The 15,416-nt window shown below is 46.1% G+C and overlaps 1 protein-coding gene across 1 annotated transcript in view; it reads left to right on the top strand.

The window, feature by feature from the left end:
• GALNT14 (polypeptide N-acetylgalactosaminyltransferase 14) overlaps window positions 1–15,416 on the top strand; it is a 213,290-nt gene that overhangs the window by 158,843 nt on the left and 39,031 nt on the right. Inside the window, exons 4-6 of the mRNA XM_090047316.1 lie at window positions 6,225–6,292; window positions 9,296–9,361; window positions 11,071–11,192. Coding sequence (XP_089903442.1) covers window positions 6,225–6,292; window positions 9,296–9,361; window positions 11,071–11,192 — 256 coding nt within the window. The remainder of the gene's footprint in view (window positions 1–6,224; window positions 6,293–9,295; window positions 9,362–11,070; window positions 11,193–15,416) is intronic.

Genomic DNA, 15,416 nt, shown 5'->3' with positions numbered 1-15,416 from the left:
GGATACTGCGGGGGAAGAGACCACTGAGTTCCCTGTGCAGCAGTTTCTTCAGCTGCCTCTGCTTGCTAGAGCCTGTGTTCCCACTTCCCTGGGAATAAAAGTAAGGTGTTTCCTTCAAAATCAGCAGAGTTATGCCGAACAGAAAATTGACATCAATGAAAAAGCCTAATGTGTTCAGTGTGACTCCACTGGCCCAGTGCTGTCCTGTTCCAGCTCTAACAAGGCTCCAAGCTGCATTCAGGCTGTTTTAATTTGCATTAGTGGTGCAGGATCATTAATGGAACCTAGATCAGGGGACATTAGGCCGGATGGAGCAGAGCTGTGCCACACCTTTCTCCCATGCCAGCACAGGCACAGTAAGTGCAAGGCCTGGCACTTGCTATCCCTGGCACCCAGATGGTTCCAGTTACCAGAGTATCTGAGTTCCTCCTCATCTGTAATGTGTTTATCCTGACAACGCCCCTGTGGGAAAGGGCAGGACTGTGATGAGCTTTGATGGCACCCTTTTAAAATGGGGAAACTGAGGCACAAGAAAGACCAAGTAATTCGCCTGAGGTCACACAGGCCATCGATTGTAGAACAAGGGGATGAACTCAAGTTTCCAGCTAATGCTTTAATCACAGGACATTTTCCCTGTAGTCTGTTCTCCCATCCCTGGGGAATTCTCTGCAAGCATCTTGTAGCTAATTTGCAGCTTGAATGGCCTAGAGGGGCTAGCTCTGAGCATCCAAACTAGCTGCATTGCCTTTAGTAGATATGCTTGGGAAAGTCTGTTCACCAGGGCCCCCCTTGGAGTCACCAGGAACAATGGCCACAAGCTGAGGGAGGATAGGTTTAGGTTAGATATTGGGAAGAACTACTTCACTGTAAGGGTGGCCAGAGCCTGGAATAGGCTTCCCAGAGAGGGGGTGCTCTTACCTTCCCTGGAGATCTTCAAGAGGAGACTGGATAGGCACCTGGCTGGGGTCTTATGACCCCTCCCACCCCCCAGTGCTCCTTCCTGCCCATGGCAGGGGGTTGGACTCGATGATCTGTCTAGGTCCCTTCCGACTCATTGATTCTGTGATTCTAAGAGTAGACTCGGCCCCATTGATGCTGTCTTCCTACTGAGTGTTAGGGTTTGCATTATGCTTCTGGCACCTGAATGTAGTCAGCAGGTAGGGTGGAAACAGACACTAAAGCCTCCAAGCTGCTCTGTCCCCGCACCCTCCAACTTCCCAATTCCCCTCCCCCCACATTTATTTATTTATATTTCTGGCTCTTTTACAATTTTCCCTTTCCCTCAGGTTTCACCAGGTTTGGTTTCCAGGCAATCAGTGCTTGTTAAGTATTCCACCGAGCATGATATTGCTCTCCTGTCTCTCTGTTCTGAAGCCCAGCTGCAGTAATTTGCTGAACTCAGCTCTTGCAGAGAGGTTTTATTTTATTTTATTTTTTTAAAGGAGGAAAAAAATAACAAACCTATTAATAATAATAATTAAAAAATCCTTGACAGGTAGGAACAGTACATCTATATCACTGCGTGTGCATCCTGTGGGGAGGAGGGGAAATCCAGCTGCTTTGGCAAATACATGATGACAGTGCTGACTCCTGGTGTTTAGAAAATCTACTCAGAACAAGCCTCAATAACATGATATTTAAAAGGACAGTGGCCACAGGAACTTTTGCTATGCTGTCTTTGGAGGAGATGTACTTGTGCCAGTGCCCTGAGGCGTGATAGCAAGGGAAGATTTTCCCCAAATATCCAAATTCCTGGTAGTGTTCTCAGGTGGCGTGAGCCAGCAGCATTTTGTTGATATCAGTGCCACTCCCCTGGATTGATACCGGCCAAAGATCTGGCTGGATAAGACAGTGATGAATTCTGTTGTCTCTTCCTCTGGTGTGAATCCAAAATAGCTCTATTGAAAGGGGAGGAGTCACTCTGGTTTTGCATGTTGTTTTCTGAGCATGTAAGCCAAATGTACACCCGTGCCACAGAGAGCAGAATGTTGCTCATTGTGTACAGCTTCAGAGCCAGCTCTTATGAGAAGCTTAGCACTCCAGCTGCCATTAATTTCAGTGCAAGGGCACTCAGGTCACCACAGACTCAGTCCCTCCATTCTGGGGCAAGTTGGAGGAAGGCTTGGCTCCACCGATAGCATTGTGCCACCCAGGGATGAGTACACTTATGTTGAGACCACTTGAATGATGCGGGTTGAATGTTTACCTTGAATGTTTTTAAAGCAGAAGAGGCTTCAACAAAGGAGGAGAGGGAGAGATAAAGGTCTAGTGAAAAAAATAGCATGGAAACAGCAGAATGGAACACTGAGACAAGAAATAACAGGAGGAGTATGAGAAAGGAAGGAGGCATGGGGGAAGAGATAAATTTTTAATGACAGTCAAATACAGTGAGCCTCATTCTTCTTTCAGGGAGGCTGGCATCATTCTGCTGGCTTCAGTGGAACTGATCCTGGCTTACACCTGGGTAACTGAGTTCAGCATTTGATCTGGTATAGGCTAGGGACAGACTTTACATGTAAACCAGTTGAAGTGATCAGAAACTAGTTTAAACGTGTAACAGAACAGATATTCAGTGCACAAAAATTGGTTTGAAAATGGCTGAAACTGGTTTGTGATAAATGTGGTTGAATATAGAATCAGACTTAACTGATTTGGCTCAAACTGATTTATGCAATGTCTGTCCTAGACCCCTTGCTGTTTTAAGTTAAACCAGTATCCCGGCATACTCTCTGGGCTGGGCTGGGTGGGGCTCTCTGCTTCACAGCAGAGCTGGCCCCTCCCCTCTGCTCTTGCAGCTTGGCAGAAACTTGTCGGCATAGCAGGGTCTGCTGGCTTCCCTGTGTCCCTCCTCCTCACCACTCACTGCTTAAGCAGAGATCCCTTCCTCTCTCCCACAGCACAGACCATAGCCAGTAGGGCTGTGCAAAATAGGACCCTTTTGTTTCAACTTCTGTTTCACCATTTTGAAGGGACAGTGTTTTGTTTCACTGTTTTGAAGCACTGTTCTGTTTTGTTTTGCTGAAACTTTTGCTGTTTCATCGCATTTTAACGTTTTGCCCATAGGCTATAATAGGGAATCACAAAAATGCCTATAACCTTGTTATTCCTTGCCTGATTTAGATGAAAATTGCAGGAATGGTAGCCCCTTCTGAGGCCATGAAGCATGGCAACTTTCAAGGACTTAGGTGTAGGGGTTTCTGGGAAACTGTGCTTCAAACTGTTCAAAGCAAAACTCATATCACTAGCCAGCAACAGCAGCCTGCTGTCATCCTGCATGCAGATCTGGGGGCCCGCACCCCAGGGGAGGAGTCCAGCATAGCCCTGCAGCCCTCCCGGGGAGCATGGGCCTCCAGATCTGTGTGCGGGATTACAGCAGGCTGCCACTGCTGGCTGAGGCCAGTGCCAGCACCTGAATGTCCCTGGCTCAGCTTGCACGGAGCACTGGGCAGACTCAGGTGCTGGCACTGGCCCGAGCTGGCAGCAGCAGCGTGCTGTCATCCCCCACGCAGATCTGGAGGCTCGTGCCCCCCGAGAGGAGTCTGGCAAAGCCTGGCAGCCCTCCTGGGGGATGCAGGCTCTTGGATCTGCACGCGGGGTTTCAGCAGCCTGCTGCTACCAGCTGGGGAAATAGCCCAGTGCTGACGCCATCCCCATCATCCCTCATCAGCCAGGGGCCTGTGCCCCCTGGGAAGAGCTGGGGGAAAGATTGGGGAGCTGGGGCATCCAACCAGGAACTGGGGGGAATGTTTAAGGACCTGAACATTCCCCCAGCCCCCTGTTCGATTATCCCAGCTCTCTGATCATTTCCCCAGCTCTTCCTGCATGACCTCTGGAAAGAGCTGGGGAAATGATCAGAGAGCTGGGGGAAGCTATCAAAGAGCTGGGGAACTGAACCAGGAGCTAGATGTCAATATCAGAGCAGTCCTTCCCCCCTATTCCTCCTCCCTCTCCTTAGTTTCTGTTAGCTGCAAGCAAGCCTGACTAGTTGTAATTTCGCACATCCTTAGTAACTAGCATGTGATAAGCTAGCTAATAGATAATGCTGTGTAAGTCAGACAGGGCAGAATCTGCTTAGGGCTTTTTCAAGGTAATCAACAGGTCAGCTGGTAATATCACTGCATTCCTTCCTTTGCATAAAGCTGCTTAAAAAGAGCTTGAACTAATGAGCGATGCTTTGTTTTCTGATGGGGTGTTAAATGCAGATAACAGCTGATAAATTCTCTGTTATCAAGGGGGAGGAACCCCTCCCTAATCACAGTGTCCTGCCAGGACCTGGCCACTCAGCTCTCTGCATATGGGAAGGGAGGGCTGCTCTAGCACCCCCTGGCTTCTAATCTGAGCCACTGGAGGCATGTGTGCCTGCATTTCTGGGATGTTTGTCTGGTTACAAAACTGATTTAGCTTAGCTAGGTTAGACTAACTTGCAAAGATTGAATTAAGTCAGGCTCAGGCATTTTGAATGTCTGTCCCTAGCCATAGGGATCAGGAAGTGCTGGTTGAGAATTTTTCAGCAAGAGTTTTGCATTAAAAATGGCAAAACACAGGCAGGGCACCATCCAAAATGGGTCTAGTTTATTATCAGCTCAGCAGGCTGGTTGCTGGGTAGATCCCAGGGTTAGTAACTCTGGTTCAGCTCTGTCATGTGGATGTCCCAAGAGTCAAAGACCCCAGGGCTTCCAGCCTCCTCACTGTGAAGTCACGTTTCTAGGCTTGAACTGGGTTTCTCAGGGCTTTCAGGCCTCCTGCTGTCAAGCTGGCACTCCTGAAATGTCTCAGGATTCCCATGCTCCCTGCCATGCAGTGTGGAGCCCTGGCATGTTTGCTCTAAAGTGCTGAGACACCCAGCTCATTTGTGGACAAGCTTCTTTGGGTAAATCTGATATATTTTATTTGACCAACTCAAAGAGTAAGTAAGTAAGTAAATAAATAAATGTATAATAAAAGATACCAGATTTACCCAAAGAGCCTTGTCTGCCTATGTCCTTAGACCAACACAGCTACAACCCAGCTCATCTATGGCTTTTAGCTTATAGCAGAGCTATCTAACTGGCAGCCAGTGGGCTGCATGCAGCCTGCAAGGGGTCAAGTTGCAGCCCCAGGCTCTTACCTGGCCACCACTCCCCACATCACTCTGTGCTAGTTACTGTAATCACCTATCCCAGCACGTTGCTAATGACCTGCCCCCTGTACAATAGACCCACTGTGTGTCCCAGAAAAGGCAGACCTTTCAGCACCAGAATCACAAACAGCTAGCAAAGGGGAGTGACTCTTGTATTGTCTCATAGTAAAAGGCTTCTATTTTTTACATGAGTACATCACTAGAAGAAGGCATGATGTCTTACAATTAGCCAGCGCATTACACTAATGCCCTCATACCCCACAAAGGTACATATTTACATTAGCAATCATCCCACCAGTGCTTATATCAGGTCTGACTACACTCTGTAGGCATGTTTTGCCACTTAGTAATTCTCTTGACTTCACTGATTTATGGCAGGGTAAGCAAGCAGAGAGTCAGGACCAGTGTTTCTAGTAGCAAAAAAAAAAAGTTGGTGCTATAATTAAGGGTAGATTGTAGCTTTCAGCCACCTTTCACTATAACTTTCCTCCTGGAGGGGACTTTAAACCATCACCTCCAGCTTCTCTCTTTTATTAAACAGGCAGCATACAAACCTGTTGTTATCCTCCCTGCAGCCTTGGAAACACAATCAGCCCACAAAGAAAATCAAGCGTTGTCCTCCCCTGCCTGTGAGGTTTGTAAAGATGGGTTTTCAGCTGGGTAATTTTGCTCTGTGTTGGTCCTGCTGTCAGTAACTTATCATTAGCTCAAGGGGAGGGGAGAGGGATGTGAAATTTAGCTTGCCACATTCGTATTTCTAAACATTTGTTTTCCTCCTCCTCACTCATTGGACCTGTACCTGTTTGCCTTGTGATTTACAGCAAATCTTTTCCCAGGTTTTTCAGGATCTGGTCTGAGTAGGGAATTGGGGCCTTGCTCTTTGAATGTAATTCACAAAGTAGTTCTGTTGACAGGGAGCTGATGCCTGGAAACCATCCCTCTTTGTGGCTTTGCTGTGTGTTGTGTTGTTCACCTCCGTAATGGAAACCGTATCTGATCTTTTGGCTCTGTGGGCAGCCCCTCTCAAAGACTGGCCCCCTCACCCTCATGTCCTGGTTTGTTTAGATGCCTGGATAGTCATGGATTGTCTCTCTTCTTTCCTTAGTGTTTTAAACCGTACCCCTGTGCACCTGGTCCATGAAATCATATTGGTGGATGACTTCAGTGATGATCGTAAGTGATTCTCTTTTAAATTGAAAACAAGGGCTCAGACCATACCTACCAAGGGGGAGTTGTGCTGGGTTGGGACTTACCAGAGGGGGGAACCAAGGTAAATGACAGAATCATTAAAGTCCAAAAGTGATGAAGATTAAACCATGTTATTCAGTGTTGCTATGGGTCAGGACTAGGGAATCTTAGGCATGGGATCCTAAAATCTGATCTTTCCATTTATTCATTTCATTTTTACATGTTTACTCAGAATAGACAGTACAGGTAGGCTGATGAGTTTGATATTCAGCCAGTTTCGCTTTATGGTCCATGCGCTGAAGGGCTAGTTGGTTTTTTAAACAGATTCCTTAGAAAGGCTTTGGAATCCCTATCACTGGAAGTTTTTAAGTGAAGGTTACACAAACATTTGTCTGGAATGGTTTGGTCAGGGATTATCCTGCCTCGAGCCAAAGGGTAGGGATAAATGATCTCTTGAAACAATTGATCTTTTAAACAAATTAAGATTCCCACACACAGTGTATAACAGAGCTAGGAGGAAATGGTTTTCATGTCCCATGAGACGTGTCAAGGTTTTGAACATTTTTCCTGTCCTGCAATGAATTGCAGTGAATTTTTGTAAACAGAAAATCCAAAAAACTTTGGATCAAGTGATTGTTGCTTGTTGTTTTGACCATTTGAAATATTTTCTTTAGATTTTGACCTTTAAAATGTTTTTGTTATAAATTAACTTCATTTTGAAACAAAAAACCATTCTAGCCAGAAAGAAAAATAGTTTTAGGACTGTTAAAATAGGACGATTGGACTCTTTTGAAACTTTTCCCTCCATTTCTCTTTCGTAAGTAGGAAATCCATTAAAACTGCTTCTTTCCTATGAAAAAAGAAGTGTTATAGACTTGCCCAACTACATCTAATTTCTTACCCCTCCATCACAGCCTTATGCAGATACAAGAGACCCCTAAGGCGGAAAAGATCTAAAAGCACACAGTGAAGACAACTGAAGTATTTTCATTTTCTAAGCACAAAAAGTGTACAGATTGCTTAAGTGGATCAAAATCAATGTGGCTTTATGAGAATCCATCACTTTTTATAATTAAAGGTGGCATTAGAAAGAAAGCAAATGTTTTTGGTGTTTTTTTTAACCTGGCAGTTCAACCAACCCTCCTTACGAAGTTATTCTTCAGAAGGGTTGCGGACACTGCTTGGAAAGCTCAAATTCCACGAGAGAGCCCATTCTAATAGAAATGTAAAAACAAATAAATCCTGAGTTGTTTCTGCCAACATGAAGCCTGAGGCTGATCGGGGGTTAGTTTCACATCAGTTTAACTCCAGTGTAATTCTGTTGTTCTAGGCCTTGCTCTCAGTTGTAAATAGTTGATCATAATCCAGAACAACTCTTAAGTTTAATGGAGCTATTCTAGATTTGCATGACTATAATTGCAAGGAAAGTCAGACTTTAAAGGAGTAACTCTAATTTTCATTGGCATAGGCGAGAGCAAAAGCTGATCTTTCTCATTTTCTGACCATTTTGGACACAGCAAGCCAAATTCAGGCATCTCAAATGGTGCTCTAAGTTAGAGCTGAGACCTTGTTCTGCATCCTGTTACATCCGTTTCACACAGGGCAACTCCACTGAAGTTAATAAGCCAGATCCTGGTATAAATAGTTGTAGTTCCACTAACACTGGTGGAGCTATGCTGATTTATGCCAGTTGAGGATTAGAGCCAGTGGGGCAACACTGGTATGGCTGAGTGGTAAGTGAGGCCTGTAGATTGTAAGTGAATAAGAACACAGGTTTCATTGATAAAACAGCATAATATGGCCCACTCAGGCATTCAGTGCAGTGTACCTGATACCCTAAGGAGCTGCAAGATGTAAGTTTTGAATAGAAAAAGCAACGAAAAAGAGGGTACAATAAAAATGTATGCTCATATCCTAAAATAACTCCCCAACCCCCCCCCCCCCTTGAAAGCTATAAATAGTGCCAATAACAATGCACATTAGCGAAACAGGGGTTAATTCCAGTCTCATACTGGTATAAGAGCTTGATCCAAAACCTCTGAATTTCAGAGGAAATTATCCTAGTGACTTCTGTGAGCCCCGTATCAGGAGTAACAACAGTGAAGTGAATGGAGTTATGTTAGTGTGAAACTCCTGTGACTGAGTTAAGAACCAGGCCTAGAAATGTTCACTGTCCTGGACTATATTGGAATAGACATGCTTCTTAGAAGGGCAGAGGAAACAAAAAAGATACTTTGCTATAAATAGAAAGTGCTTACCTTCCTAAATGAGGGGCAGTTGTGGGTTCAGTGTTCAGCAACATCCAAGCTACATGATTCACAAGCATAGGAACTGAAGCAAAAGTAGCTTTCAGATCCTGTTAGGCTTTGCGGTTACAGTAGTCATTTTGGCCTCTTCATTACATAGAACAGCCTAAGGGCTGCTCTTAATTACCCAGGTGCTACAGGACCCCTTCTCCCATCTACCATTGAATCAAGCATTTGCCAGAGTGCAGTGAAATTCCATTCATCCTTTGCTTTCTCCCTGGCCAGACCTTCTATATCATTTAAGGATGCTCCTACCCTACATGCAAGAATCCCTAAGGAGTAGGTTACACTGGCTGTAAAACTGTTGTGCAGCACTGGAATTATTCCAGATTTACACTAATGAAAATGAGGTCAGAATCAGACCCGTGCTTTGATTCTCATGTCATACTGATTTTACTTTGCAGCTCCATAGTTTCAGCTACTGTAAATCCATGTAACTTCATCAACATAAAGGGAGCTACATTTATACTGACTGGGTAGGTGGCCCATTTACCTCACTGGAGGACACTAGGTTGAGACCAGAGTCAAGCACAAGGTCTATTGGAGGTGGCAGCTGTCTATAAGGCAGTCAGTCCACATCACAGCCCTAGCTGTGCTCTTCATTTCCTTGCAGGAACCCATGTCTCTTGTGAAATACTTGAATGCTGCTAAGTTATGTGCCTCTCTGTTTGTGTTTCCAAAGCTGATGACTGCCATTTACTGTGCAAGTTACCCAAGGTGAAATGTTTACGCAATGGGCAGCGAGAAGGTAAGATCCTGTTGGCTTAAACACAGGCGGGTGACAAAGGAGAGAAAAGAAATTCATGAGGTGGGAATAGGAGGGGGAGGTAAGGAGGCAAGGCCAACTGCAGAGCTGTAGCAGTGCCTGGCAGGGGTGACTGTGCTGGCATGGTGATGGAAGATGTGAAAACAAGGCAAGGTCTGCTGGACTTCTTCAAAAATCAGTGCTTCGTGGCTCCAAAGGGAGAGAGTGGTAATAAAAAGAGATGTTCCAAAGGGCTAGGAATTGAAATGGATTTCTCCCCCTTTAAAAAGATTGGACTATTAAGATATCCAATGAGGCTCAGCTGCAGCTTATTAGCCAGAAAATTAGAACAGGCAAAACAAAGCCCCGGGTCTTCTTTTTAAAGCTGTTTGTTCTAATGAAACAGACGAGATCAGCTCCCGCTGCTTCCATGGGAATTAAAAAAAATGTAATTAATTATATTTTAAAGATTAAGAAGATCCGTATGGAGGATGAATGTCTGCCTTGGCAGGGCTGTTGCTGGTGACCTCTTGCAACACTTTGCCACGCAGCCTCCAATCGCAATGGATATTTTAAAGTGCTGTTTTCCCGTATTAAAAATAAAAACCAAAGAAAGTAGGTTTAGCACAGTTGTGATCCACTGGAGGGAGGGAAGGAGTGAATACTTGTGTGTGTGTGTGGAGGGATAGGGAGAGGAATAGAGAGGGTTTGTCCCTACATTCTCCCTCCAGGCTGGATTGATGCTATGTCAGTGTAAAGTAACCCTGTTAAAACATTAGAGTTTGCCTGGATTATCCCTGGTATAGATGAGATCAGTCTGGCCCCGTCTCCCCATTTTTCTCCAACAGCCCAGGATTTCTGTGTGTCTTTCTCCCTGCCAGACTCTCTCTGAAACCAGTGTAGTCTCACTGCAGATGTTGCTGAGAAGGGCAGTCATATTTTGGCCCCAGTACAGAAGGGTTCATATCCCTTTATACACTGTGTGGTTGTTCTCTCACAAGACTCTTAGTATGCCAGCCTTTGATTGGGCATGTGGTGGAGAAGAGAAAGATAAATACAGAAGCAGCTAGTGGCCTGGAGACCAGAGGAGGGGATGCCTACACAAAAAAAATCTACACAAGAGTTATGTACAGTCTTCCAGCCCTGCATTCAGCTCCCATTGACATCTATGAAAATTTCACTTGTGTGTCCAGTGGAATGTGTAACCCAAAGCCACATCCTTAACAAGGAGATCTCCTTTCTGTGGGAGAGTGGGTGCAGGAGTAAGTGGGTGAGTGTGGCAGTGACAGGGTGATAAAAGACTGGTTCCCTCTCCCTTCAAGAGAATTTGTTGCTGATGTTACAGGCCCATCCCAGGCTGACTTACATTTACATTAGATGACATTATCTGCAGGGGTTATTGAAAGTACTTTAAGTCTTGTTTTCCTCTAGGAAAGTGACAACAGAAATAATTACATGAATTAAGAATTGGTGTAAATGCCATAAATCATTTATCTAGCAGGGCCCTTTACTTGTTGTAATGACCTTGGAAGGTGAGGAAATTGGCTTAGATAGCCAGGAGGGTAACTGACCTGAAGCAAGTTATGTGTACCTGGGATGGAGGAGGGGTGTGGAGGTTAAGAGTCAAGGGATCTGTGGGTCTGTGTCTCCTTTGCCTTGCATGGTGGTGGACCATGGGCAGGTGGCACCTGAGCTTGTATGTGTTTGAACAGGTTTGATCCGGTCCCGAATCCGAGGGGCAGATATGGCACAGGCGGGAGTCCTGACCTTCCTGGACAGTCACTGTGAGGTGAATAAGGATTGGCTGCTGCCTCTCTTGCAGAGGATCAAGGAGGTAAGTGTTTTGAGGAGACCCAGAACTTTCATAGGCCACGTATTAACAAAATCCACCTGCGTCTCCAGCTCCTTGTGTAACCAGTGGCATGTGTGTCTGAATATGCAAATGATAAATCTCTTGGGAGGAAAAGGCTGACCTATACATTGGTGTGAGGCAGAGTCTTCTAGTCTTGCATCTCTTGAGCTTCCAGCTATAACTTTCTGTCCTACTCAGTCCTAGGGAGCTCAGTTTATGTCACATGCAACTATGCTGAAGGGGAAAAAACAAATTGCCCCCAGGTTGAATTACCCCATGTATACAATACTGGATCAGCCCTCACAGAGGATGAGAGTTTTGGAGAGAGCAGAAAGAAGGGGCTAGGCAATAGATATGCAGCTCAAACTAGCAGCACCCCTGGGTCTCCATTGCAGTAACAAGGAGGCAAATGATGAGTGGTGCCAGGGGAAAGGTGGGCATTTCTCCAGAAGACTTTTTAATTAGGCTCCTGAAGAATGCTCAGTACTGATGATTTAGGGGAGTGATGGCTCTTTGAATAGGGGCTGAATTTAATTTCATGCAAATTAAGCTTTAATAAATTGATTTAATAGGATTTAAATTCTGCTGATTTCACAGCAGACAATGATGTTCTTCTTCCCCCAGAGACATTTCTCTCTTCAGGCACACCTACCCCCGGCACCTTGTCATTCCAATCAAAGGTAGCATGATCTTATGGGTTCAGCATAGTGACCAAAAATTCAGCTCTGACTCGCATGACCTTGGGCAAATATTGCCCTCATTTTACCTGTAGAACAGAACAGAGGACTCATCTACACGAGAAGTTTACTACAGAGTCGATTAATTAGCTCCATAGTAAATGTCTTGCGTCTATACGTGTGGTGCTCTTAAGCCGTGGGAAACTAATTAAATCTGCAGCAGGGTAGCATTTGTAAATACAAGTACTGCTACCTAGCCACATGGCTTGGCAGCTGTGGGAGCCTTCTGGCTCAGCCAGCTTCTCCACCTCCTGACACAGCCACCTGCTACGTGGGCCTGACCCCCCCCATGTCCCCTGCCAGCTTGGGACTGCCTCCTGGAGCCTGGGCCACACTGCTGCCTCTAGCTGGAGCCCATGCATGGCTCTCTTGTCCCGTGCGGTTGGAGTCTGGAGCTCCTCTTGGTTGCTGCAGGGGAGCAGAGCAGGGCAAGAGCAGCCCTGGCCTAAACTGCTACTCTGAAGCTCAATTTGCTGCTGTCCAAAGCACAGGCTTGGGTGTAGTCTACTGTGGTGAAAAATGCTCTGCATTTTATTCAGTTGCATTAATTGCACATGAAAATATGCCAAAGGATGATAATACTTAGGTGCTGCACAAGGACACAAGGAGAATAGGATGGGGTTTAACACTGATAAGTGCAAGGTGTTGCACATGGGGAGGAAGAACCAGCACCACACTTACAGGTTGGGGAACTCCCCTCTTGCCAGCACGGAGACGGAAAAGGATCTTGGAGTCGTCATTGACTCCACGATGAACATGGGCCAGCAGTGTGGGGAGGCAGTCAAGAAGGCCAACCGTACCCTGTCACGCATCCACAGATGCATCTCGAGCAGGTCCAGGGAGGTGATCCTCCCCCTCTATGCGGACACTGGTCAGGCCGCAGCTGGAGTACTGCGTCCAGTTCTGGGCGCCACACTTCAAGAGGGATGTGGACGATATGGAAAGAGTCCAGAGGAGGGCCACTCGTATGATCAGGGGTCAGCAGGGCAGGCCTTATGAGGAGAGGCTACGGGATCTGAACCTGTTTAGCCTCCACAAGAGAAGGTTAAGGGGGGACCTTGTGGCCTGCTACAAACTGGTCAGGGGGGATCAGCAGGTATTGGGGGAGTCCCTGTTCCCCCGTGTGCTGCCAGGAGTGACCAGGAATAACGGTCACAAGCTGGCGGAGGGTAGGTTTAGATTAGATATTAGGAGGCGCTACTTCACAGTCAGGGCGGCTAGGGCCTGGAACCGGCTTCCAGGGGAAGTGGTGCAGGCTTTTAGCCTGGGGATTTTTAAAAGGAAGTTAGATGAGCACCTTGCCGGGGTCATCTGACCCCGGTGCTCTTTCCTGCCAAGGCAGGGGGTCGGACTAGATGATCTACCTAGGTCCCTTCCGACTCTAGCTACTATGAAACTATGACACATTGGTCATGCCTGCACTGGGCACTGCTAGGAAGCTTAATGGACGGGGCAAGCTGGACAACAGTCCCAGGTACTGCCTAAGGCAGGGGCAGGCAATTATTTCAGGTGGAGGGCCACTTACTGAGTTTTGGCAAGCCACTGAGGGCCACGTGACAGGCAGCCAGGGGCAGATAAATGTTAATTTTCTAAATTTTTTAGTGGTCCTGTGGGCTAGATAGAATGCACTGGAGGGCCACGTCCAGCCTATGGGCCGTATTTTGCCTACCCCTGGCCTAAGGAGTGCGGCTGAGCCAGAATGGAGGTAGAGGGCACCTCATCCTCCTATTCCCCTACACCCCATTGCAGAACCTTCTTTCCATTGGCCTCCGGCAGCAGGGAGGACAGAGAAGTGGCAGCAGTGGCATGCTGTACAGGTAAGGTAGCTGGAGATCTGTTGTTGCTGAGGGAGTAGGCCCTGCTTAAAAATGCTGCTGTGAAAACACATCATACCCTTGTACTTCAGCTCGATGTGCACCCTGTGGGCTGCAGAAAATGTCAGGCAGCTGCTTATGGGGCATGCCAAAGTTGTTCTCAGGCTCTAGCTTGCTCCTGGGAGTGGGGGCTACGCAATATTTTCTTGACATGATGTGTTCAGACCTGGAGTAAGTGGGCTTGTTTTCCTGTGCTCCCAAACACCATCTGCCATGCCCTGCTTGTCCCTATTAATTAGCTGGAATGTCAATTGTGCTTGGAAGAGAAGAGTATTTGTGCACTGTGCAGTGCAGCACCATGTACAGGTACCTGTGTTAGCTCCCCATGAGCTGGTCCCTATCCTGTTTCAATTACAGTATTTAAATATTGTATTGGCTGTAATTATTAGCAATGAGTGTAGCCTGTTGGAGACTACTGTTCATTTTGAAATTATATAGTTGCATTATTATCATTATACAATTATTTGTGTATTTTATTAGCAGTGATATTCCATTAATTATACTTACTTAGCTAATGAATAACTAATTAATTATCTGGGGCATACAAAGGCAAAAGGACTTGTCCAAGATCCCAATACTCTGTGAAGATGTGCTTGCTTTGCTTTTGCTTTGCTTCACAAGCATAGGCCATGATTTTCCATGTTGGCAACTTTCTCTATCTCTGCAGAGTCCTGTGACCCTAATGGGAATCCCTCACCAGTCCCTGCCAGGGGGTACAAGCACAGACTAGGTTCCTCAGCTGTGAGTTTTTGGAGGCAAACTCTCTTCTCAGCTTGTTTAGGGATTACCTAGCATATTGGAACCCTGAGTTTGTGCTGCTGCAATACAGCTAATAAACAGCAGTTTAATTAAAATATTTGCATATGATTGTAGTTGTTATGAAATGATGATAAGACTTGTTAATTTCTACCAGAGACTCGGATCTGACTTGCCCAAGAACAGGATTTGCCACTGACGTATATTCTACTGATTGCTTTTCAACCAGGGTGTAGCCTTTTAACATGCTTGCTCCTCTTAAAATCTCTCCATTCTAACCTTCCCCTCCTGAAGTCTACCTCTGAATCTCAGAAGCAACAGCTTTTTTCCCCATGCAAAGCATTTGACGTGTTTTGGCAGACTGAAAGCAAGGGGCATGGCAGATAGAATTGGCTTTCGCTTGCAGCGTTGTGGACGGTAGCTCATGCTCAGCATTGATGTGATAAATGAATGTGGATGCCATATGCAGCAGTGCTGTAGGAGTTTCATTACGCAGCAGCAGCGTGGTCTGAATGTAGCATTAAAGCAAAATGTCACCTCTGCTGACTTCTTTTAACTTGGAGCACCATCTTTTTCAAGCGTATGTGTGGTTTGAAGTAGGAGTTGGTTCTATGGTAGGCTCTCTCTATTGGCCTCAGTGCAAAGAACTTTGTACAAGACCCAGTATGCCACTCTCCAGAATGTATCAGGGAGCGAATTGGAAAGTCCTAGAGGACCTTTGGGCCATATGAAGTCACTGGAAAATAGGACTCTGAAGGGTTAGAGAAATCCACTTATAGGGGGTTTACATCCTGGATTAGGATGCCCAGAAGAGTATGGGGGCAGAGTGGTTAAGGCAG

The sequence above is a fragment of the Crocodylus siamensis genome, chromosome 1 (assembly GCF_052110815.1).
Source record: "Crocodylus siamensis isolate JL-2025a chromosome 1, ASM5211081v1, whole genome shotgun sequence".
NCBI lineage: Eukaryota > Metazoa > Chordata > Crocodylia > Crocodylidae > Crocodylus > Crocodylus siamensis.
This window is presented reverse-complemented; position numbering and strand designations above follow the sequence as displayed.